The sequence below is a fragment of the Pleurodeles waltl genome, chromosome 3_1 (assembly GCF_031143425.1).
Source record: "Pleurodeles waltl isolate 20211129_DDA chromosome 3_1, aPleWal1.hap1.20221129, whole genome shotgun sequence".
Lineage (NCBI taxonomy): Eukaryota > Metazoa > Chordata > Amphibia > Caudata > Salamandridae > Pleurodeles > Pleurodeles waltl.
The window spans coordinates 161,629,190-161,655,495 of NC_090440.1; the positions used below are offsets into that span (position 1 = coordinate 161,629,190).

At 46.5% G+C, this 26,306-nt stretch overlaps 1 protein-coding gene across 1 annotated transcript in view; it reads right to left on the reverse strand.

The window, feature by feature from the left end:
* Nucleotides 1-3,969: 3,969 nt before the first annotated feature.
* LOC138283868 (uncharacterized) overlaps nt 3,970-26,306 on the reverse strand; it is a 136,580-nt gene continuing 114,243 nt past the window's right edge. The window contains exons 4-5 of the mRNA XM_069222048.1: nt 25,283-25,453; nt 3,970-5,396 (exon numbers count right to left, since the gene is read on the reverse strand). Of these exons, the coding sequence (XP_069078149.1) occupies nt 4,987-5,396; nt 25,283-25,453 (581 nt within the window). The 3' untranslated portion in view covers nt 3,970-4,986. The remainder of the gene's footprint in view (nt 5,397-25,282; nt 25,454-26,306) is intronic.

Below are 26,306 nucleotides of genomic sequence, written 5' to 3' on the forward strand. Positions count from 1 at the left end.
TTCGGATGCAGGGGACTGTGGCGAGGGCGAGGTTGGCTGAGCGGAGGCTTCGGGTGGGGGTGTGGAAGCTGAGTCGGTTGTTGAGGTAGGTGGGTCCGGTGTTGTGCAGTGCTTTGTGTGCGTGGATCAGGAGCTTGAAGGTGATCCTTTTGTTGATGGGGAGCCAGTGCAGGCCTCTCAGGTGGAGTGTGATGTGGCTGCGGCGGGGGACATCGAGGATGAGTCGGGCCGAGGCGTTCTGGATGCGTTGGAGTCGTCTCAGGAGCTTGTTTGTAGTTCCTGAGTAGAGGGCGTTCCCGTAGTCGAGTCTGTTGGTGATGAGGGCCTGGGTAACGGTTTTTCTCGTGTCGAGGGGGATCCATTTGAAGATCCTGCGGAGCATACGGAGGGTGTTGAAGCAGGACGCGGAGACGGCGTTGACTTGCGTGGTCATGGAGAGAGTGGAGTCGAGGATGACCCCCAGGTTGCGTGCGTGGTCCGTGGGTTCCGGGGCTGTGCCTAGTGACGTGGGCCACCAAGAGTCGTCCCAGGCTGATGGGGTGGGTCTGAGAATGAGGACCTCCGTCTTGTCTGAGTTCAGCTTCAGTCTGCTGTCCTTCATCCAGTCGGCTATGGCCTTCATTCCTCGGTGGAGGTTAGCTTTGGCGGTGTTGGGATCTTCGGTGAGGGATATGATCAGCTGGGTGTCGTCGGCGTAGGAGATGATGTTGAGGTTGTGTTGTCGTGCGACGTGGGCGAGGGGGGCCATGTAGATATTGAACAGTGTCGGGCTGAGGGAGGATCCCTGTGGGACGCCGCAGATGATCTCAGTGGTTTTGGAGCGGAAGGGTGGGAGGCGGACGCTCTGGGTTCTGCCGGAGAGGAAGGATGTGGTCCAGGCCAGGGCCTTCTCTTGGATACCGGCGTCATGGAGGCGTGCTGATAGGGTGCGGTGGCAGACCGTGTCAAAGGCTGCTGATAGGTCCAGGAGGATGAGGGCAGCTGTTTCTCCTTTGTCCATCAGGGTCCGGATGTCGTCAGTGGCGGCGATGAGGGCGGTCTCGGTGCTGTGGTTACTGCGAAAACCAGATTGGGACGGTTCCAGGATGTTGTTGACTTCGAGGTAGCGGGTCAGCTGTTTGTTGACAATTTTCTCGGTCACTTTTGCCGGGAAAGGGAGCAGGGAGATGGGACGGAAGTTCTTGAGGTCCTTGGGGTCCGCCTTGGGCTTCTTCAGAAGGGCGTTGATCTCGGCGTGCTTCCAGCTTTCTGGGAAGGTTGCTGTCTCGAAGGAACAGTTGATTGTTTTCCGGAGGTGGGGCGCGATGGCTGCGCTGGCTTTGTTGAAGACGTGGTGAGGGCAGGGGTCCGATGAGGATCCGGAGTAGATGGAGTTCATGGTTTTGATGGTGTCTTCGTCGCTGACGCTTGACCAGACGGTCAGGCGACTGGTGCGAGTGGTAGTCGCAGGGGTGGTGGACTCGGTGGTGGGTGAGGGGGGGTCGGGGTTGAAGCTGTCGTGGATGTCGGTGATCTTGCGGTAGAAGAAGGTGGCCAGGGAGTCGCACAGGTCTTGAGATGGCGGGATGTCGTTGGTGATGGAGCTGGGGTTGGAGAGTTCTTTCACGATGCTGAAGAGCTCTTTGGTGTTGTGTGCGTTGTTGTCTAGGCGGTCCTTGAAGGCGGTCTTCTTGGCGGTCCTGATGAGTTGGTGATGTCTGCGGGTGGCGCTCTTGAGGGCTGTGTGGTTGTCTGGTGTTCGGTCGTGGAGCCATTTCTTCTCCAGCTTCCGACAAGTGTGCTTGGAGATCCGGAGGTCCTCGGTGAACCAGGCGGCTTTCTTGTTGGTGTGGTTGGTTGTAAAGGTCTTGAGAGGGGCGAGGGTGTTGGCGCAGTCGTTGATCCACTGTGTGAGGTTGGTCGTGGCAGTGTCTGGGTCGGTGGGGTCGGTGGGTGGTCTCAGGGCGAGGGCGGTAGTCAGTTGGTCCCCGGTGACCTTGCCCCAGCAGCGGCGTGGTAGCTGTTGGGTGCGGTGGTGTGTGGTGGGTTTTCTGAAGGTGAAGTGGACGCATCTGTGGTCGGTCCAGTGTGGTTCGGTGGTGTGGTTAAAGGAGACGTGGGGGCTTGCGGAGAAGATGGGGTCAAGCGTGTGTCCAGCGGCGTGAGTGGGTGTCGTTACTAGCTGTTTGAGTCCGAGGTTGGCGAGGTTGTCGATCAGGGCGGTGGAGTTGGAGTCGTTGTTGTTCTCGAGGTGGAAGTTCAGGTCCCCGAGGAGGATGTAGTCCGTGGAAGCGAGGGCGTGGGTGCTGATGAGGTCAGCGATGGTGTCACTGAACTGTGGGCGGGGTCCGGGAGGTCTGTAGATGAGAGTTCCTCTGAGGGTGGTGTTGGGGTCGGTGTGGATCTGGAAGTGCATGTGCTCGGCGGTGGTGAGGGTGTCATCGGTGTTCGTTGAGATTTTGATGGAGTCTTTGTGGATGATGGCGATTCCTCCTCCCACTCCGTTGGTGCGGTCTCTGCGGGAGATCTTGTAGCCCTGTGGGATGGCTATGGCAATGTCTGGTGCTGAGGTGGCGTTCAGCCAGGTCTCCGTCAGGAAGGCAACGTCAGGGGCAGTGGAGTCTAGGAGGTCCCAAAGTTCGATGGCGTGCTTGCGAGCGGAGCGGGTGTTGAGGAGGATGCAGCGGAGGTGGTTGGGTTCTCTGGCTGGTGGTGTGGAGGGTTGGATGCTGGTGAATCTGCAGTTCCGGCAGGTGAAAGGCCCCTGGGTGCGTTTCGGGGTGGCCCGGTAGCAGGGGTGGTCTCGTCTGGTGTTGAGTGCGTGGAGGGTGCTTGCATCGTAGTGCAGTCTGGCGTTGCGGGGGGTGCGGGTTCCAGGGGTTCTGGTGCTGGGTGCGGTCCTGGCGTGGACGGGCGCAGATGGGATTGCCTTAGGCGCGCCTTTGGCGCGCCAGCGGCGCGTCCGCTGCACGCTCGCTTCACGGCCTCCATATGAGGGCAGAGGGAGGGAGGAGCAGCTGGGAGGTGGGAGCGGGGCGGCCAATGGGAGTGAAGGGGGCGGGGCAGCAGGGGCTCAGCAGCAAGGGAAAAACCCGGGGAAAAACCCAGGGGAAAACCCGGGGAAAAAACGGCGGGAGAGGGACAACAGAGCACAGGGGTACAGAAAGCAAAACACAGGGGCACAGAATGGAAAAAAACAAGTGGCACAGAAGCACAAGCTCAGGGGAATAGAAAAAAGGGAGCGAGTAGTCAGGCGGCAAAAGTGGCAACGGAGGTTCAACCCACAGGGGGCTGCGTGGCAGATGGGGAGAGCGACCTGCCTGGTGACAGGGCCAAAGGTCCATACAATGGAGTTCTTCAGTTTCTTCCTCCACACCACCTCTTAGAAACAAATGTAAAAAAAATATACAAATTCAATGGGAAAAACAAATGTGTGAGATTACTTATAGTGGAAAAAAACGTAATTTATTATTTCTATACAGAGCCAGATGTAAACTACACAAACATTAGAAATTCAAAAGTTATAGTTTTAACTTTATAGTTATAACTTAAGGATATACTTTACACTTCTCCCACAACTTACTATAACTCTCACACTTCCGTATAGCGTTTGTCAACTCGCTAGCCAGACTAAATTAATTATAACTCAGCCCTTTACAATGAACACTCTTCCCATAAATGATGTCATTTGAGATGTCATTTATGTTGTTATGAATGGTATGAGTGAACATGCTGTAAATCATGTTGTATGATAGGGTATAAGCAGTGCACAGGGAAGGCATGAGTTATAGTTAATTTAGTCTGGCTAACAAGATGGAAGGGGTGTAAATGATAACATTAAGTTATAAACTATAAAGTTATAAATATACCTTTTGAATTTCTAAGTTTCAACTCATAATTACACAGTACTGGCACAGTGTCACCACACGATAACGTAAAATTTGCAAGCAGATATTTTTGTACTTTTTTTGCTTACAGCATATGAATGAAACAGACAGACACGACTTTTATTACATGTTAGGAGTGTATCATTTTTAATTGAAATTTTATGGTGCTGCTACATGTCGTGCTAGAATTAGTATGTTACTATCCACAACAGGTATTTGAAAAAAACAAGTAAACAGTTTTTTATATACATAAAAATGTGTACAGTATAGTACATTCTTTACACCATTGTTGCATAACATTGGGGTTATCTACACTGCTGTAATGAAGTTAATTTCTCTCAGTGCAGAAAGGTACAATTCTCTTTTGTTTTTATTCAAATACACATACTTTACTATAGAACCCGATTGGGTGCTTGAGGAACAGACATTACACCACTAAAAGCCCTCAGTGAAATAGTGACACAGTAATCAGACGTACAAGTGGTATTGCAACATGTGGTGTGCTGGTGATAACAGTGTGTGCATTCTTCATCTGTCACCTTTCCTATCATGTTCTACTACTATTACTACTACTACAGTTACAAGTAGTAATAACAATTGAAGCATGGCCACTGGAAACATTACTGGTAGCATTATTCTTAGTCATAGTAGTAATATTATTCCGATAGTAGTACCGCTACGACCAGTAGTAGCACTAGCCAATGAGGGCAGGTGATGTATTCCGACGGTATTTATTTATGGAGTGGAAGGAGAGGATAGTATGATACGTACGCTTTGGAAAGAGCGAAAGGGAGATGAACGCCAACAATACAAGTCTATAAGACGTGAACAGCATCATTGCCATGTAGGTACATCTGTTGCTGTACGTAGAACAAAATTCAATCTTTTACTTTTTCACCTTTGCTGCTGCAGAGCATCTCCAGATTGCAACGCCCTGTCCTCCTCTGACGTCATTTCCTGTTGTATAGGCTGATAGTTTTCTACAAAATGGAGCTTACTGCACACAGAAACGTTAAACAGAAGATTTAAAAAAAGGTACTTGAAAGTCAAATCCAGTAAAAGTAAACACTAGACAGTAAAGAACAACATATTTTATGTCTGAAATGACTCGTAGTCCCCTTTAAACGTTCAATACTTTCTTACTTAGGTTTGGCCTCCACCCATCCCTGAACTTCAGGAGTTTGATGATATGCAGCTTGTTCATCCCAAGGCAGCTCTCCATGATGGACTCTTCAAGCTCGTACAGGAGCTGCCCGTCAATCTGCTCCCTCTGGAAAGCCTCTGTGTATTCCGCCATGTTGAGTAGCTGCAGACAGTCGCACACCTTCTGGACATCAAGCGCGTGCAGATCAGCCGGAAGTCCCTCTTCTTCCAGAGTCGTGGAGTAGTCTGGCGGGATCTCAGGGACTGGCTTCATTGGACCCAGCTGTCTTCTAAACTCAGATGAATGAATATCAATGTAGATCCTCTCGATCTCATCGTAAGTGTTCGCCTTGGAAGCCACGTCGTTCTTGTCCAGCAAATAAATCTCTGTGAACACAAATGGAAACTAGTAATGAAAAAGAATGTTTACACTTACTTATGGTAAAAGTTTGATATTCAACTTAGAGACGGAATATGCTGCATTTTGTATTTAAATAGAAAAATGATGCTGGTGTTGGTTGTGCCGGCGTCTCAAGAAAACATATCATGCCTCGAAGGCCTGACGCCAAATTTCCAGAAAGAGAAAGAAATAGCTCTTTTCATTAGGAAATGGGAAGTGCTCCAGTAGGAAAATGATATTTTGCATGGAGTACTCTCTTTCATCACTGCAAGATCTTGGTGCCACATGGCTCAATGCTGTTGCTGATGAAGAGGCATCTTTTCCCCAACCGGGTCACAAAATTTAGCCAAAGTAAAGATGTCATTACAAAGAAAAGATGTCTTTACAAGCAAAATAACTGGATGATTGCACTTTTATTTTCAGATGGAAAGTCACTGGTTAATAGTCCAGCAGTAGCCAGCTTTTACCTATTATGATATGTTATTTTGTGTTGTGTTATGTGTATTTGTAAAGCGCACAATCATCCGCAAGGATATCCTAGTGCTGAGGAGGTGTGTGCGCTTATCCCTGCCTAGGGTAGGTTGGCTACTTGAACAGCTAGGTCTTTAGCTCCTTGCGGAATTCAAGAAGAGAGGTGGAGGCTCTTCTGTGGACTTGGAGGTCATTTCAGTGTGTACATTGACATACTTGACCCTTCACTTTTGTGAGCATATGAATATGCACAAACGTATTGCACAGCTGCATGAAGATCAAGTCTGAAGAATGAGCATGAAAGACGTTTCACCACTTAATCACGTCTTTCATTAACATTAAACATGTTTTTCAAAGTACATAGACATCTATGGGCAACGCCACCTCCTTTCTAGGCTGAAGTTATTTCTTGGGTTCCTCCTTGGGACTTTCAGCAACACGAAAAAGATGGGAGACCAAAGGTGCTAAGAAAAAAAAATATCAGTTGTCCATAGTGCACTCTCAACCCTGCAAAACACCAGGAGCAATCCTGTTACAAACGCAGGCCTCTTTCTTGCCTCATCTAAAAAAATATTTCCAGTTTTGCAATTCATGAAGGTGATGCACTTTAAATAGGAGATTTTCAGACACCTCTGTGCTTGCTCTTTGCAGGAGGAAACCTGTGACCGTATCTAGGGAGAGGAAGTGCCTGCTAAAAGCTTCGCGAATGCCAACAAACTCACGTATTTACGCCTACCTTGTGAGTCATGGAACTAGAACGCCTGCAACTTACCCACTGGAACAAACACATGTGATATTACATGAGTCCAGATCCATTCTCGAGAATAACTGCCGCCAATTGTAAATACAAATCTTGACAGTCACACTTTAAATGGAAGAATGTGCAGGCCTTCAACTCAGTTGTGCACAATACCTTTGTGAGTCGGACACTGTCTTCTAAGTAGATTCGCACCCATTCACTCCTGTGTTCTTCAGGGTTTCTGTATGTGGCTCTCCAAGTTGTGATGATGCTCTCGCAATGCGCTCAAATTTTGTCTGTCCCTTTATATGCGTGCTCTGATCCACCTGTCATACACATCTTCTGCTCTCTTCCCCCCCTATTTCCTCACCCAATGGTTAACCCTGCTATAGGTTTCCTTCATTGAGAGCACTATTGGTGTTTCCTTTTTTCGCTGCTAAATAAATAAACGTAAAACATATAATTTGCAGTTTATGGATAACAGGTTTTGTTGCATGAGAATGAAGGCAAATCGAGGGAAATAAATATTCTTTAAGAATTATGGCTCAACGCAAAATTGTTGTGCAACGTTTTTAAATGACAATGCAATTGATCTGCCTTGAGAGTTGTAATAGGGAGAAAAGGGAATTTCCAGACCATCAGGGTTGCTGTGAGGTTATTGAATGGACAGGCAGAGCCAATGTGTGGCGAGCGGAAGAACTAAACAAGACTTAAAGATCAGGGAAACTTGTTTGGCTGCATTTTCTTGAGAGCGTTCGTGCAAGGATAATGGCGAAGGCAGGCAGTGTAGTCATGGAAACCTATTTAAAATTAGCATTGTAGCTAAGTGACATTTGCCAGGTTCACAAAGCAAGGACACAGAAACATTGCTGGCTTTGTAACTGAATTGAGTTGTCAGATCTTCTGAGACCTGCAGTGTCCACATCGGGAGCATGTGTGGCCACAAAGGGGCGGGGTTTGTGTTTCTGTCTGGCTGCGACTCACAAGGAAACGTATCAATGACTTGGGACCGGTCGGGCAGACAGTACCGCTCCCAGCGTGGAGGCTGCTAATTCATCCGGCTTCCGCAATGGCCATGGCAAATGTGACAAATCGGCCCATGGCCAGTTCCTAATCCCTCAATATCCCTTCAACAGTGGTTGTTTCGCTAATCACTTGCCCCCTTAAGGGACGTGGGTCGCAGAGCTGAAACACTGCACGAATGACCTCTAGCAAAGTGCTCTGCACTCGTATTCAACAGTGGGTACAATATGTACATTGCTAATTCCCACCTAACTCGTGTTGAATCAGCCCCCTTTGCCTTTCCCCTCAGAAATTCATAAAATGCAGGAGAAAGGATGCCCTTCACAGCAGGCCATCATGAAGTACTTGACATGTTCTGGAAAGTATTAATCTGACACTAGGGTTAATGTGCAGAAAATACTGTATCTCGGGGTAAACTGGCTTGTTAAAAGCGTTGGTAGGGCCGAGCTCAAACATTACCAGTGAGGCCTCACCCTTGTTCTCACCTATTTAATTTGCAGGAAAATGCAGGGCAAGTGGCATTGAGTCCTAGTACTACATTCGGGGGCTTGCAGCCGAACACTTGTTGGGGGAAAACATAGCTGCTTTATTAAAGGAAAAAACAAAACTAGAAGTGTCGGAACACAAAGTAAAAACCAAGACTAGAAGAGCTACACACACGCCATGGTGCCTTGAACAGCTCTTTGATCTACTCCCCCTCTAGCACATAACCCAGCTTTATTTCCTAAGGCCAGGTTTATTAATTAAGCCATTGGAAACAACAGTAACTAAAACATCAAAATATGTCATTGCGATGTGGGTAACTGAGACCTAGACACCTTTTGAGGCTGACGGGCAATGGGACTCACTTGGACACAAGCAGCTGGTTCACTCGGTCATGGAGAATCAAAACATAGGGGCTCATTACGAGTCTGGGGGTCGCAATGCGGGATTGCCAAACTAGCGCTCTATTACAAGGTTTCCGTCGGCCTGACCTGGCCGACCAGCAGAAACCTTGAAATAGAGCGTTCCCGCTGGTCTGACCGGCAGGAACACTGCTACAGGATAGCACCCAACTCCCTTAAAGGAGCTGAGTACTACCTCTAGCACAGAGGGAGCCATGCAGCACCCTCAGAATGCACTGTCTGCAAAGTATTCCATTGGTGCTGGGTAGGGGCCCCCTTGCACTTGTTCTCCGCCAGTCTGTTTGTGATGGGGAAACCACCATGAAAAGGATGGCAGAGAACAAGGTTGTAATCAGCAGGATGGCACTGAGTACAGCGCCACCCTGGCTGATTTCAACCAAGACCGCCGTCACCACGTTGGGATCTAGGATCCTGGTGGTCAATGGTGGTCAGATGGCGGTTCGACCACCAAACTTGTAACATGATGGTTGGACCAACACAGCTGCAGCAGTCCGACCACCATCGCGAAGCTGGCGGTCTTGTGACTGCCAGCCTCATAATGAGGCCCATAGACAGACTAACCAGCTAGAGCTAGGTCAGGAAGAACCGATGGTTCACAGAATTGTCAATTTGTGCAAAAAATATCTGCACTTTTAAGCATCTGTAATCTTTTTGGATTAAGTGGTGAAACATCTTCATGCTTAAATTTCATATCTGAACTTTATGCAACTGTCCAAAATGGTCGTGGATATTTTCAGGCTTACTAAAGCGAATGGACCATAATGCCTATTTACACACAGAAGTCACATTTCATTTTTTTTACACACAGGCCCAGACCCTTGTACCAATTTGTGGTGATATGCACTTCTAATGCCACCACCCCATGCTATCAGTCACATCACCTCAGCACCACCATATTACTCTGAAATACTACAGTTTTCCCTACCACCACAAGCCGGCACTACACTACGACCTCAGTCATGCTATTTCCTTTTAACCACTACAAAACCACCCCAGTGCATTTCAAAGTGCAACTGATGGATCTCTCAGAAAGTAGACTCTACGATTGTGCATACTTGTCTTCAGATTTTGTGTAAAGGAACAATCATGAGTGTCAGTTTTTACTGTGAACAGCTCCTTTGTACTCCCTCCTACACGCAGTCCTGCCTAAGGCTATTGTTGCCTCCCCATTAAAAACCCCATAGAGACATTGCACTCATGCATGTATTTTCTCTCTAAGCCAGTGCTCCTCTCATTATTTGTGGTTAAACTGTATTTACAAACACTCATAGTGTAATTCCCAAAATGATATTCAATAATGACCCACACATGAAAAGTCTGTAATTAACCATAATATGCCTCCACCTCAAACGCTCACGCTTTAAAATAGTCCTGTGCTTCTTTCTACAGAGACACCCCTACACCATCGTTCCCCATCGCCACACTGCACAACGTCCTACAGGGCTAAGCTCTACTCCCACCCTCTCGCACATCCACTCTCTCCTAGCATCATAAGACCTTTTTTTTTTGTTCAAACCGTGTTTATTGAAAAAGTGAACAATTGCAGAGCAGATAGTGTAGGCACATTGCAGGTTACATAATAAAAGCTTATAGGACCTCATGTATAAGGCTATAGATACATGATTTAGGTGGGTGCAACTAAGTATTAGTGTCAATAGGTATATCTTTACTACGTATGACAGCACAATGAAGGTCATAGCAGGGAGGTAAAGAGCTAACTTTGAGTTCTCTGTGAGGGCGAGTGAACCAAGGCGATAAGAAAGGGAAGAAGGGGGAGAGTGGAGAAAGGGAGAGAGGAAAGAGAGAATTAAGAGGAGAATTGGACCATTGAGAGCTACGGTGATGGCAGATCTACTAAGCATATGCTAGTGTGTATTGATAGTATATTCCTGATAATTCGGATGTGGTGATTTGTATGAGCAGGAAGGGTGTTGAGTTTATGGGTATCCTATTTTTTGTAAGTATAAGTCGAGATTGTTCCATAGGCATCGCAAGTGTGATGTGTTGTGCAGTTTCTTGTACATGACGTTGCCTGCACTTCTGATGGTGCCTAGGGCATTCCACCACTTGTTGAAGGGGGTGACTGTAGTCGTTTTCCATGCTGAGAGGACTGTTTTGGAGCCCTGGGCAAGCATTAGGTCCCATAGTAGAGAGTCATGTAAAAGAAGATCTGTGCTAGCTGGGTGTGCCGCAAAGCCCCGGCACCAGATTAGGAGAGATGGTGTGATCTGAATCTTACAAACGTCATAGATCATTTTATGTATTTGCGACCAAAGTGGGGCAACCTTTTTGCATGAGAGAAACATATGTTTGAATGTTCCAGGAAATTCCCCACAACGCCGCAAGTGTCTGATTGTAGTATCCCTAGTTTTTGCAATCTGGAGGGGGTCCGGTGTGTCTTGAGCATCGTCCAGAATCTAGACTGTGCAGTTTCAGGTATGATTTTTAGCCATATATTTTTAGCCAGATTTTGACTGCCAGATTCTATTCCAGTTAGCATCTGTGAAGTGTGAGATAAGGTCCTCTGGGATAAATGGGGACCGTTTCTTTTTCAGGTTGTGAAGGAGATGTGTTCTAGGAGGATCGAGTAATTTATAAATTCGTTATGCGGTGTGACCGAGCTTTTTAAAATTCCCTGGTAGGCCAAGTAGGTCCGGGTTGTGCGGTTTTGGCAGTAGGTTAGTGGCTATTTTAAGTTTTAAAAAGCTCTAATTTTTTATTGCGGGGAAGTATCGTTGAGAGCTTAGTTCAGCCAAGGAGGAGGAGTTCGGGGGTGCCAAGGTCACCTACAGAGTTTATACCTCTTTTAGACCACTGTTCCCAGAACAGGGTTTTTCCGTCTAATTCAATTTTATGGTTGGACGAGAGAAAGGATAAGGTGGAGTCACTTGAAGTGTTTTTTATGGTTTTATCAATTTTCCGGAGAGTGGAGGTTGTGTTGACTATCACGGCGAGGGAATGGGCTGGGACGTTTCTGGAGGCCTCTAATGGTAAGGGTGGCACTCAGGGGTAGTGAGGATAGTAGATGGGACTCTATTTTGAGCCACGGTGGAGGAAGATCATCTATCTCTCCCAATCACCAGCTGCCCTGAGCTGCTAGGAAGGCATGTTCTCAGGCATGTTCAGACCTCCCCTGTTCTTCAGTTTGAGAGTAGGTCCAGCAATCATGGCTCTTTTCTCTTACCAAAGGAAGTCTGAGATAAGTTTGTCCACGTTTTTGAAGTTTATGTGGAGCATACAAGAGAGGAAGTTGATTAGCGGTGCCACCATCATTTTTGAGGTATCTGATCTGCCCCGGCAAGTTATATTTTTTGGAACCACGAGCTCAGGAGGTCTTTAATTTTTGTTAATGTCTGGTTTTCGTTGATTGTTAAGGAGGCTTGATGGTCCTTTCTGAACCAAATGCCGAAGTATTTTAATGCATCGGGTTGCCATTTTAAGCCAGAGTTGCCCAGGACTGAGGCTGTACAAAAGATGTTCATGGGGAAGACCTCTGTTTTAGAGCAGTTAGTTCTGCATGTAGAGACGTCAGAGTATCTAACAATTTTGAACATGATATGAGGAATTGCAGTGTCTGCATTCTCTGTGAAAATTAGCTCGTCGCTGTCATAGGTCGCAACTAATTGTTTGCCTGACTGAAATTGAATGCCATTAATGTTGTCGTTTTGTGTCAGGGAGGAGAGAAAAGGCTCATTTACAAGAAGGAATAGAAGTGGGGAGAGTGGACATCTCTGTCTGGTGCCCTGTTTCAGTGGGAATGAGTTGGATAGATTGCTGTTAATTCTGGCCTTCGTTGTTGGTTCCGCATAGAGGCCCTCATTACGACCCCGGTGGTCGGCGGAACACTGGCGTAACACCACCACGGTCATACCGCCGGTCCCTCCAGTATACCGCCAGGCTTCAGCCAGACGGTCATATCCCCAGGGCGCTGCCCTGGGGATTATGAGTCCCCAACCGCCAGCCTGTCCATGGTGGTAAACACCGCCATGAAAGGCTGGTGGGTAGGGGGACTCGGAGTGCCCCTGGGGGCCCCTGCACTGCCCATGCACTTGGCATGGGGGTGCAGGGGCCTCCAGGCACAGCCCCATCGCTCATTTCACTGCCCGAGTTACAGGCAGTGAAATGTGCGACGGGTGCTGCTGCTCCCGCTGCACATCAACATTGCCGCCGGCTCTATTACGAGTCACCTTCAATGTTGATGTGACTGTTTCCGTACACTGGCCCAGCGGAAATGTCATAATAGTGGGCCAAGCATACCGCCAGCACTGGCGGTAAATTGGCTCTCGCGGCTTCAGCTATCTTTTTACAAGTCCTCCGAAGTCGTAATGAGGGCCATAGTGCCATAACCATGTTAGTGAAGGCCTCACTGGGGTAGAATTTGTTTAGCACCTCTCGCAAAAAAAGGCACAAGACCTTGTCAAAGGACTTTTCCACGTCAAGTGCAATTGAAGCAGTTGGAAAGTGAGAAGCCCTGGCCTTCTCAAGTGCACGGCAGAAGACCCGAATATTATCCGCGGCTAAGCAGCATTTCAGGAAGCCGTTTTGATGTGGGGCGATACATTTTGGGATCACCTTCTCTAATCTTTGTGCTAGAACCTTGGAATATAGTTTGCAGTCAATGTAAATTAGTGATATCGGCCTATAGTTTTTAACATCCATAGTATCCTTATCCTCTTTCAGTATGGCGACTATAGTAGCTTCGAAGCCCGTGCCAGTGACATGGCCAGCGGAGGAGTACGATTGAAAGAGGGTTAGGAGTGGGTCATTAAGGAGGTCTGAGAAAGTTTTGTAAAACTTCACAGAGTACCCGTCCGGACCCAGGGCCTTTCCTGATGGGAGGGATTTTATAACTAGGCAGATTTCATCCACCGTGCATGGGGCATTGAGGAGTGATCTACTCTCTAGGGTTACTATTGCGAGACAGTAAGAGTTCAGATATGATACGTATTCCTTCAGGTTTATTATTGAACTTGGAGTGTATAAATCGGAGTTGAAATTGTGACAAACCTCCAGGATCTTCTGAGGGGAGGTAAGGGTAACGCCTGCTGTGTTTTTGATAGATGAGATGATGGATCTGTTTTTGGAGAACTTCAGGTAGTTAGTTAAGGTCTTCTCGACTTAGTTTTGTTTGGACATTTTTTCCGCATTGGAGATTTCCATCCATTTCTGTGCCCTTTTACTTAGTATTTGGTTGTACTCATATTGTAATTTGCACAGTTTTCGGGGGTCCTGAGAGCCCATAGAGTGTCTAATGGGTTCATTTAGGGACCTAGGTGGTCATTATGACTTTGGCAGTCTTTCTTGAAGACCACCAAAGACAGGTGCCAGAAGACCACCAGTATTTCTGGCTGCCACAACATTCAGCAGATTGCCACTAATGCATGCTTTCAGGGTGTTCCATCTGATCAAATCAGTAGTATCCCCTGAGTTGTTTTCTGCCAGGAATTGGCATATTGCTGTAGCGATCTTGAATTTGGAGGTCTTGTCTTCCAAAAGTGTGTCATTAAGGTGCCATGGTTTAGGGGGAAACTGAGCCATGGTGAGATTAAGGTCTAGGGTTATACATGAATGATTGCTAATTATAATGGGTTCGATTTTGGGATTTTGAGAGAAGGGGACGAGTGATTTATCTACTAATATGTAGACAATTCTAGTGAAAGTATAGTGTGGGGAGGACAAAAATGTGTAGTCGCTAACCAAAAGGTTGAATAGCCTTCCGATATCAACCAGGTTTTATTTCAGAAGAATAAGCTCATTTGATTATGGAATCTACTGCCGTGGAATTTGTGAGAGGAAATCATGTCAAGGGCCCCATCCATTGGCAGGTTAGGTCACCCCCCACAATAATGCCAATGTTCTATGGGATTTCGGAGATACTTTTGTCTAGTTCCTTCCAAAAGTCCACTGAATTATTGTTCGGTGCTTAGATATTGACAGTGGCCAGTTCTTTATTTTTCCTTGAAATTCTGGTAATCAACCAGTGATCCTGATGGTTGTGTGTGCATGTAATGGCATTTTGCAGTAGTCAGCTATTTCTTTTAGTTTGAAGGGTTTGATAGTCCCTTTGTATTTTAAGAGATAATTCTAAGGTCAGCCATTTGTCAATAGTGTGTTGTGTGGTTTTTGATGTGATGTAGAAAAGAAAGAAGGGATAGGGAGATGCAAAAGAGAAACAAATTCCAACCCCTTTGAACAACCCACCCACCACACCCACCCATAAAGGGGAGAGACCGCATTAACCCACCCAATTTAGAATAGGAGAGAGGAAGGCCACAAGAAGGCCAAGCCTCAGCAGTAGAAATCACAACTCCATCTTGTAGATGGCATCAGAGTCCCAAGATCGCGGTTTGCTAGTGATCGAAGTGTAGAAAACTAGATAAATGTGCAATGCAGTGACCAATATAACTTTAACAAAGAACAGCTGCGGTTGTGGTGGGTGCTGATGGTGCAGAACATGAATGACCTAGTCGATCAATCCTTGTGGGCTATGGTTTCACAATAAGCTTGAGTACCGAGACATATAGTGCAGAGTTACGGTGGAGATGTAGGATCAGGCTTCCATTCCTGTTTGGGTGGAGGTGTTCATGAATGCTTGGAGGCACGGAAGAGGTGAAGAACATTTCTTTGCCCTTGTAGAGAATGCAGAATTTGGCTGGATCAAAGAAGGAGAATGGTATATTATGTTCTCTCATTGCTTGGCGGGGTGCCAGGAAGCCTTTCCTCATTGAGACACTTTCTTTACATTCATCTTGAGATATAGAGATTTGTGATCCATTCCAATGAATTTGTTGCACTTTCCGCATATGAGTGAGAATTGTTTCAGTGTGGTGATACCGCAGAAAACAAAATATCATTGTATGTCAGCAGATATTGTTGGGATTCTGTGGGCCTGTTCAATTTGAAAGTCTTTCTCGAAGTTGTGGCCCAACATCATGGGGATTCATGTCTCCAGCACAGGAATTGGTGTCATTTTTAACATTCTCAGGTAGGCCTAATGTGCATAGATTCCAGGTTGCGGTCTTCAAGTTCTGAGATCTCTCTTCTTATTTGCTTTATTGAGTGGTAGGAGTATTCCAAGCGTTTCGTTTCTGGGTTCAAGAGTTAGAGTCTTCCAGTGTGCTAATCTTGGACTCTGCCGCTATAAGTCTAGTGGATAGGCCCTTCAGATCTTCGTGTATGGCTTGGATGTCCTGGTGCAGAGCAGCAGTGTTAGCTATGGTGTCTTGGGCTAGGTCGTGGAGTTCACAGAGACGTTGTGTGATGATCTCAATTTTGGCAGGTGTATCACCTTTGGATTTAATTGGATAGTCTGGCACTGGAGGTTTGCTGTCTTTTGGGTCTTTGTGTTCTTTGGGCTCCTTTCCTTTGTGATCAGCCGTGGTGAAATGTAGATGATCAAACCCCACTAGGTGCGTGGATGGCGGGAGAAGGGAGAGCCCCTTGATTGAGGAAGTGTGAAAGTACATAAGAACTTGAGGATGATTCCTGCTAACAGATACTGGAGATATTCCTTAATTTCCTTACTTGTAGTGCAACTGTGCCATATTGTTGTCCATGTCTCTAGAGGTAAAGGGCTAGCAGGATTGGCGCTCAGCAGAAGGTGAAGATTGTTGGCCTATAGTGGATGTCTTTGATCCCTTTTTAATCTTCAGACGTTTCAAGAGCTATAGTTAGCCCTATATACTATGGATTGCTCTGTGGATTGTCTATGAAGAGCACTTAATGGCTCCCCTTCGTTGTTGAGCCAAAGCTTTAGAAGAGGTGTAAGGCATCTGAGGATTTTGTGGTCTCTGGTATCGATTCGATAACGGAGGGTCAGATGGTGCAAGACGGGACAAAACTGGATGCCAGACCTTGATAGTAAGCCTAGAGTATGAGTGTGTTGGTGGATGGTCAAGCAGAGGCAGCCGCCATCTTAGGGTCAGGCATTGAGTAGCCGGTGGCAAAATGAGTGAGATACTGCCTCATCAATCCCAGATAGAGCCCAGGCTGTGTAAGGTAGAAGAGCAGTAGTACTGAGGCAACGATGCAGTGGAATCAAGCGGGCCTCAGTGCCATTAATGCAGTCTGTGGGAAGGAGAGCTGGTGGGGGGTGGCCCGCTGAGATTCATGTGGGCTGTTGTGGGCGCCACGTAGGCCACATGGGTCTTGAAGGCTGATCGCTGTGATCTTGAGAGCGCGCCAGAGGAGAAGCGCAGGCCATGGTGAGAAAAAGGGGATACTCCTTTTAAGCGTGCCCAGTTGGGAGCGCAAGCCCCAGTGAAGCCCAGGAAATGGTTAAGGTGGGAGCCAGAATTTGTGGTGGAATAGAGTGGATGGAGCGCTTATGTTTCAGCCTGTACGTGTACCTTAACTGTTGTTGTATAGACAGACGGACCGGTGGGAACAGAGCATTGTGAGATAGATACAGTGAACTCTGCTGGAGTCTGATTTCTTAAGTGGAGTCGGCTCAGACCGTCTGAGTTCGGCTCATGGGTGGTGGCATTGGAGTGGTGCTCCCCAGATATACGGTCACCTTCTTGGGATGTCACAGTGTTAGAGGTCCAGCAGCTGTAACTGAGCTCTCAGGCAGTCCTGGCAACTTCTGGATGTCTGGGTGGCTGTAAACGCACAGAGAGGGATCGGTGTTATGTTATCAATGATAGGTAAGCAGCTTAGGTGGCCATTACTCTCGGGCGTAAGTAACGTCCCCCCAGCATCATAGGACCTTGAAATACTAGTGTGAAATGGACTCCTAGAGTGATGTGGACAGGAGCCTGTGGCCTATATCAGTGCTCTTTCATACAGACTATGATGCACTGCTCAGTTATGCACTGGATTCACTGTCTCACTCACACTCTCATTCACCCTTCCTTAACAGCCCAAGGTCCTGAAATCCAATAGTGAAACAGGTAGAGGTCTGTGGCCAGCATCCCAAATGTACATGTACATGAGACCATGCTGATGCCAGCCGAGAGCATGGGGGTTTCACTGCTGGGGCCAACAACACAAACTTAGTGAGGTCCCACAATGAGGTAGCTTAGTCCGGACCACCTTAATCTAGATGTGGTGTAAGGCAGGGCGTGTGGCATGCAGAAGAGCATGCTTCCTTGAACACTAACTCTGCACTCCCCGAACTCAGAGCATTTTGGAAAATGAAACAGAGTCTCACATAATACCCACCCTGTAGGAGGCTGGACTGGCTTGTAGTGAGTACCAAGGGGTACTTGCACCTTGCACCAGGCCCAGTTATCCCTTATTAGTGTATAGGGTGTCTAGCAGCTTAGGCTGATAGATAATGGTAGCTTAGCAGAGCAGCTTAGGCTGAACTAGGAGACGTGTGAAGCTACTACAGTACCACTTAGGGTCATATGCACAATATCATAAGAAAACACAATACACAGTTCTACTAAAAATAAAGGTACTTTATTTTTATGACAATATGCCAAAGTATCTCAGAGTGTACCCTCAGTGAGAGGATAGGAAATATACACAAGATATATGTACACAATACCAAAAATATGCAGTATAGTCTTAGAAAACAGTGCAAACAATGTATAGTTACAATAGGATGCAATGGGGACACATAGGGATAGGGGCAACACAAACCATATACTCCAAAAGTGGAATGTGAACCACGAATGGACCCCAAACCTATGTGACCTTGTAGAGGGTCGCTGGGACTATTAGAAAATAGTGAGGGTTAGAAAAATAGCCCACCCCAAGACCCTGAAAAGTGAGTGCAAAGTGCACTAAAGTTCCCCCAAGGACATAGAAGTCGTGATAGAGGAATAATGCAGGAAAGACACAAACCAACAATGGAACAATGATGGATTTCCAATCTTGGGTACCTGTGGAACAAGGGGACCAAGTCCAAAAGTCACAAGCAAGTCGGAGATGGGCAGATGCCCAGGAAATGCCAGCTGTGGGTGCAAAGAAGCTTCTACTGGACAGAAGAGCTGAGGTTTCTGCAAGAACGAAAAGTGCTAGAGACTTCCCCTTTGGTGGACGGATCCCTCTTGGCGTGGAGAGTTGTGCAGAAGTGTTTTCCCGCCAAAAGAATGCCAACAAGCCTTGCTAGCTGCAAATCGTGCGGTTAGCGTTTTTGGATGCTGCTGTGGCCCAGGAGGGACCAGGAGGTCGCAAATTGGACCAGGAGGTAGAGGGGACATCGAGCAAGACAAGAAGCCCTCTTAGCAGCAGGTAGCACCCGGAGAAGTGCCAGAAACAGGCACTACAAGGATGCGTGAAATGGTGCTCACCCGAAGTTACACAAAGGAGTCCCACGTCGCCGGAGACCAACTTAGAAAGTCGTGCAATGCAGGTTAGAGTGCCGTGGACCCAGGCTTGGCTGTGCACAAAGGATTTCCGCCGGAAGTGCACAGGGGCCGGAGTAGCTGCAAAAGTCACGGTTCCCAGCAATGCAGTCTAGCGAGGTGAGGCAAGGACTTACCTCCACCAAACTTGGACTGAAGAGTCACTGGACTGTGGGAGTCACTTGGACAGAGTTGCTGGATTCGAGGGACCTCGCTCGTCGTGCTGAGAGGAGACCCAAGGGACCGGTAATGCAGCTTTTTGGTGCCTGCGGTTGCAGGGGGAAGATTCCGTCGACCCACGGGAGATTTCTTCGGAGCTTCTAGTGCAGAGAGGAGGCAGACTACCCCCACAGCATGCACCACCAGGAAAACAGTCGAGAAGGCGGCAGGATCAGCGTTACAGAGTTGCAGTAGTCGTCATAGCTACTATGTTGCAGTTTTGCAGGCTTCCAGCGCGGTCAGCAGTCGATTCCTTGGCAGAAGGTGAAGAGAGAGATGCAGAGGAACTCGGATGAGCTCTTGCATTCGTTATCTAAAGTTTCCCCAGAGACAGAGACCCTAAATAGCCAGAAAAGAGGGTTTGGCTACCTAGGAGAGAGGATAGGCTACTAACACCTGAAGGAGCCTATCAGAAGGAGTCTCTGACGTCACCTGGTGGCACTGGCCACTCAGAGCAGTCCAGTGTGCCAGCAGCACCTCTGTTTCCAAGATGGCAGAGGTCTGGAGCACACTGGAGGAGCTCTGGACACCTCCCAGGGGAGGTGCAGGTCAGGGGAGTGGTCACTCCCCTTTCCTTTGTCCAGTTTCGCGCCAGAGCAGGGCTAAGGGGTCCCCTGAACCGGTGTAGACTGGCTTATGCAGAATTGGGCACATCTGTGCCCAAGAAAGCATTTCCAGAGGCTGGGGGAGGCTACTCCTCCCCTGCCTTCACACCATTTTCCAAAGGGAGAGGGTGTAACACCCTCTCTCAGAGGAAGTCCTTTGTTCTGCCATCCTGGGCCAGGCCTGGCTGGACCCCAGGAGGGCAGATGCCTGTCTGAGGGGTTGGCAGCAGCAGCAGCTGCAGTGAAACCCCAGGAAGGGCAGTTTGGCAGTACCAGGGTCTGTGCTACAGACCACTGGGATCATGGGATTGTGCCAACTATGCCAGGATGGCATAGAGGGGGCAATTCCATGATCATAGACATGTTACATGGCCATATTCGGAGTTACCATTGTGAAGCTACATATAGGTAGTGACCTATATGTAGTGCCCGCGTGTAATGGTGTCCCCGCACTCCTGGAACCCCAATACCCTGGGTACCTCAGTACCATATACTAGGGAATTATAAGGGTGTTCCAGTAAGCCAATGTAAATTGGTAAAATTGGTCACTAGCCTGTCAGTGACAATTTGAAAGAAATGAGAGAGCATAACCACTGAGGTTCTGATTAGCAGAGCCTCAGTGAGACAGTTAGTCACTACACAGGTAACACATTCAGGCACACTTATGAGCACTGGGGCCCTGGAGAACAGGGTCCCAGTGACACATACAACTAAAACAACATATATACAGTGAAAAATGGGGGTAACATGCCAGGCAAGATGGTACTTTCTTACACACCCAAATTCCCACCATCTCTCTCTTTAGCTTGTGGAACCCACAGCTAATTGTTTATATCAAGGAGAAACAGATTGATGTAGCCTGAGTAGAAATACTACCAGAGGAGTAGGAGGCTCCCCTGGGATTCTTCTGGGTCTCGTATTACTCTACAGACCACAGCCATTCTCACTCTCTTACTCACATTCACACTGACTCCTTTCTCTCACACACACGCACACACCCTGTTTCCAGATCTCTGTTGCTCTCTTCCAATTGCCTGATATTCATGTATTTAATAATTAATCTCTTGAACCTAATCATATGGCTGCTGTTGAGTTTGTGTGTGTGAAGTCTGCACTGCATTGCCTTCTGCTTTTCTCTTGTGGTGTTTCCCAAAGTTCAACTAGTGTTGACTACGCACTCTCCGAAGGAACCAATCGGTATTGTATTTGTACTGAATATTGTATCAGACTGAACCAGCCTGGTTTTGGAGAGTAACTTTGACTGCTCTAATTATCTAAATCTCAAACCTACCAAAAACACCACAATCAATACGCCACTGGCATCCAAGACATCTTCGATACAAATCATGTTTGGGCAGTATTAGACAACCAACAGCATTTTATGACCAACAGTAAACCACATACCATGATTCCAATATTACGCACAAATGGTCATACTCAAAGACCATAACAAGACCAAACCCCTTTACCGTCACGAGCCCAGCCCGGCATCAAAGCCATTTAACTGGCAACACCATGCCAAAACAATGGTCCTACGATTCACTACACCAACTTAGAGCCTGGAAACAAGCAGATGATATGCATATCAACATCCCCACACCCTCACAAGTACAACATCACAAGACACTGATCTGGTTTTAGATGCATGTGTGAAAAACACTAGACTCTGGCTGAGCAATGGACAATTGACCCTCTCCCTATTCAAGAGAAAAAAGAGAAAAATAGAAAGCCCAAAGACATACCCACCCATGCCCACAAAACAACACATAGATCTTCCTGGATTAAACTCATTTGACTTTCACACTAAGGGCCTGAATTATGAAAAGTTAGCTCCACCTTTGAGTCATTTTTTGACACAAAAGCTTCTTTTGCGTCAAAAAATGACCCAAAGGTGGTGCTAACTTTTCATAAATCTGGCCCAAAATGTGTTTTGAGACTGACCATCGTGCAAATTCCCTCCTAATCACACACTAGCAAAATAATAGATACTATGAGTCACTGGATTCTTCAGTTTAATTGAAGACATTTCTAATTTCTAAAGCTGCACAAGAGGCTTCCCAGACAGACAATTCACCATGATGCCTAATAATGGTACTTCATGTTGTGTAACTTCGATTAGTATAATATCACCAGCTACAACACCACACTGCTACCAAGGAGCACCACACAACTACCACATCATTATATCTCCTCGCCTGCTAAGCCCTACCACCTCACTACTACATCACACAAAACCACTAACAGCCACACTAGCACACTGTCATCATGCCGGCTGACATTCCCATCTCACACTATCTTACTATAACCCACCAACAACATAGCACTCTCTTCCCCCACTGTACTATCACCTCCATTGCTGTACACATCACATAACACTAAGGCACTACCTCCCTTTACTGCTATGTTACTACTAGTCAGGACTGGACTATCATCACTCAAAACTACGCTTTGCCCTAGCATCACACTATCACCAAAACGTAACCGACAGCACTGTCACTTCACACTACGGCATTTTCATCAAACACTAACACACTGCTATCATCTGATGCACTAACATCCCAGAGCATGACACAAAAATGCACAGGTCTACACTATCACCAATATTATCACTGACATCACCATATTTCATCAGCCACCACCACACTTACACCACTCAGCAAATTACTACTATCACCAACACAACCGCAGTACCATCTCTGCCAGTGCATAAACAATCCAACACTCTACATCATGGCACAACCTTTTCACAGCTCCAAACTAATTCTAGAACAGTACCACACTAAGACCCAGAAACACACAGTCAAACCATGACTCACAACACAGTCATTGCCAGACTATCAATTTTGAGCTCCAGACTAACCCCAACGACTTTCACTCCAAAACACTAAAATAAAACAAATTTACAAATACCTTACTCCACTTCACCTTCATCCTCACATCACCCCTCCATTGCACTTCCGCTCTCGCAGCACCATACTAACCTTTGCATTTTACCACTACCACCTTCCCTACTGCACTGCTTCCCCTTCACTTCACCACACAACAGTACCACTTATCACCACCACACTTACAGAACCAACTCTGCACTGGTACCACTCAGCTCCACACTACCACCCCAGGCCTGAACATTTTAAGCAATGCTCTTCCCTCACACAATACTGAAATTTCACCATATGACATAACACAACTATCCACCAATGCAACAGCATTCCCACCAGTGCATTGCACTTTCCATCACATACTACAATCTCACAGAATCACTTTCCTCAAGATCTCACCATTATTCAGCACTCTATTACCACTGCCTAGCACAACAATAACACCTCATCCTCAAACTCCCACCCTTCCATGTTAACTGATACCATCTCCTGGAAATGCAAACCTGTCTATGCAACATACAATCAGCTGTCAGCACCACAATTCCTCTTAAACTTTTACCACCACATTTGTATGCTACCTACAGGAATGATTCCACTCACAACACAGCCATAACTACCCCAACAGTCTACTTTCCACCCCCACCACTGCACTACCACCTAACCAACATTATCATGCGTCTATGCTCAGCAAACTGCCTTTTCCCAAATATCACTACCAACCATACATTTGCATTAACACCAGCAATGCTGTACTACGACCTGACACCATAGTAACATCCCTTGTAAAGTGCAATATGCACCCTGAGCTACTATCCCATACCCCAACACTACCATATATTGTCAACATACTAGCAGCCACTACACTTCATGCCAACCCCATACTACAAAACTCAAGTCACTGCACAGACATGCCACACTCACAACCACACCCACATCTGTGATTGCAATCTTACTCTAAATCCAGCCGTGGCCAATCCTTTGGGGCTGATGGGGCTACGCACCCTCACCTTTTGCCCCTCATGATGAGTGTCTGTCAGGCTGAGGAAAGGTCAGCTTGACAGACACTCTTCATTTTCAGGCCAGGCACCCAGGAGATAGACATGCACTATTTGTGCAGACTCCTGGCTACTTGAGCTAACCTTTGCTGGGCTGAGGAGGTCACAGCCCTGTTGGCATTACCTCCTCAACTCAGCAAAAGTCCTCAAGACCCTCCCCTTCAGTACAACAGTTTTAAGCCCTGAAACACCCAGGGCTGAGTGTCAATCAGTGACACTTCGTCACAGAGTGGGGTGGGGTCAGCAGTCCCACTGACCCCATCCCATCTGTGATGAGCTTGGGACTGCTGCCTTCCCTCATTGGCTGACCTTAGGTCAGACATTGAGGGAAGGCAGCAGTCCCAACTCTCCTGGGACCTCCGAGGCTGAGATGCAGGTAAGTGCGTGTGTGTGTGTTTTCTTTAAATGGATGCTTGGTGCATGCGTGTATTTTTGAATATTTGGCAATGAGTGTTGTGAATGAATGTGTGTGTGCCCATGTGTGTGAATGAATGAGTGTGTGTACATGTGTGAGTGCTTGTCCCGTCCTCCCCGCTCCGCCGCCACTGTCTAAATCACAATACTATCTGCTACCAACACTATTCCACCATACAACAGACTCCCCCTTTCCCCACCCAGCACTGCACAAGTATGTCACAGCAGCACATCAACACTCAACTACAATGCACTAGTACTCCACAACAAACACACACTGCTCTTCTTACAACTGCACATAAAATACAGGTTCACATGAAACTTACAAACACTTTCTCTATAAGTAGAAAACTAGTCTAGTGGCTTGTTGTATCTCACTCTGCCACTGGAATCAAGCTATACCTAGCTGAAGAGTCCATAATAAGTGGCAAACCGGTCTTAGGTTGCTTGTGTTCTGGTTTAGGGAGGACGTGGCCTGGCAGTTCAGGCTGGACTGTTCTCATTGGAGCAGGTCAAGACAGATTTGCAAATGATTGGGTCCAAACTGAGGTGGCATGGTGGGCGAAAAACATTGGGTTGGGATGTAGGCCCTGAGTGATTGTCAGTGGCTGAGATTAATTCAAGTATTCCATCCATCACCTTTTTTGTTGTTGCAGTTATTACATCTCCCAACAGCATACTGGTGTTGGATAAGACTCATATCATATAAACTCCCTGATATATTCCACATGCAGTCTGGTAGACGTATGGAATTGTTATATCTGCATCAAGAAATGCTACTCCTTATTACCATAAAACTCTGGTTTTCACTCATTTTGGCTTATATGATAAAAACAATTTTTAATACTGATTGTAATCCAAGTAGATTTCCATCTCCATTATATTGCTGTGGATTTTTGACTTCATTCCTGTATTGACAACTCTTGATGATGCTGCAAAGCACACTTGTGAGGTTGGAACGATGACGAGCAGGGCTTCTTATATTGTGCATACTAAAAGGAGCAGCATTGGCCTTTGCAAGGTTTTCATCATTCCCCTTGTGGAAATTATGCAAAATGCCACAAAGATAATGCAAAATTAAGCAAAATAAAAGTTTAGCATTTTGCGTTATTTTTTATGCCTGAATTGACATGGTTTTAGTAAAAACTTCTATGAGCAGGAACCCTGCTAAACCTTAGATGGTACTATAAAATTCTACATGTGACTTATGTGAATAAATAGATACAAAAACATGAGTTAACCAATCATTCATGAACTGAGGCTCCTACCTTCGACCATGAAGTGCTCCAGCAGGCCTTCCGCCTGCACTTTGCGGTCGTAGTGCTTGCACACGGTGGCCCACCTCTCTGTATTGTCCAGTAGGTATCCCTCTGCAATCACAAGCTTGATGTCTTTCATATACATTGGGATAACTATCGGTGTCTCGATTTGTACGGTTTCTTCATAGAATAGAGAAACATGTTTGTATTATTAAAAGGAATTGTCATGAGTAGTTGTTTTAATTGTCTGGGTGTACTGCACAACATTGTATGGCTTTATGTGATCATATAGTGAGTTCATGCATCCACTGTGGAGTTGTCACCCAGGTCTATGTGTCACACTTCCCCCTAGTTCACCTCTCTATTTACTAGATTGAATGAAACATCTGGTAGTTATTTACATATTTATTTGTCTTCTAAAGTGGTAACAGTAAAATAGCACTGGTGTTTTGATTGATTACAAGTTGAAGTTCCCTTCTCACAATCTATGAAACCCTTCCGTGATGCTTCACTGTTCAGTGAACGACACTGTCTAAACAAGGGGTGAAGAATTCAGTCATAAAGTTGAATTCAAAGGAAAGACACTGTAATCAACAAGTCTGTATGATTGCGTTAGTGGCCAAATTAAGTGGAGCTTTTAATTATGCATAGCTGCACTGTTTTGAGTCAAGCAGCCGTCAGGTGTAACTATTAGACTTCAGAAGATCAGCTGTGGTTGTGTGAAAAAAATTCAAGGATTTGGAATTTGCAGACACAAAAATGAGCTTGTCCGCCAATATCTACATCAGGGCCTTAGTGCCTAATTTAGATATTGGTGGATGGGTTACTCAGTCACAACAATGACGTATATCCCATCCCCTGAAATCTAAATCCCATTTTATTCAACGGGATTTCGATTTTGGCGGACAGGATATCTGTCACTGTTGTGACAGAGTAACCGTCCACCAATATCTAAATCAGGCCCTAAGTAACTGTGTTACCAGATTGAAAGTGATGGCGAAGAGAAATGTATATTCCAGGGAAATTGATTCCG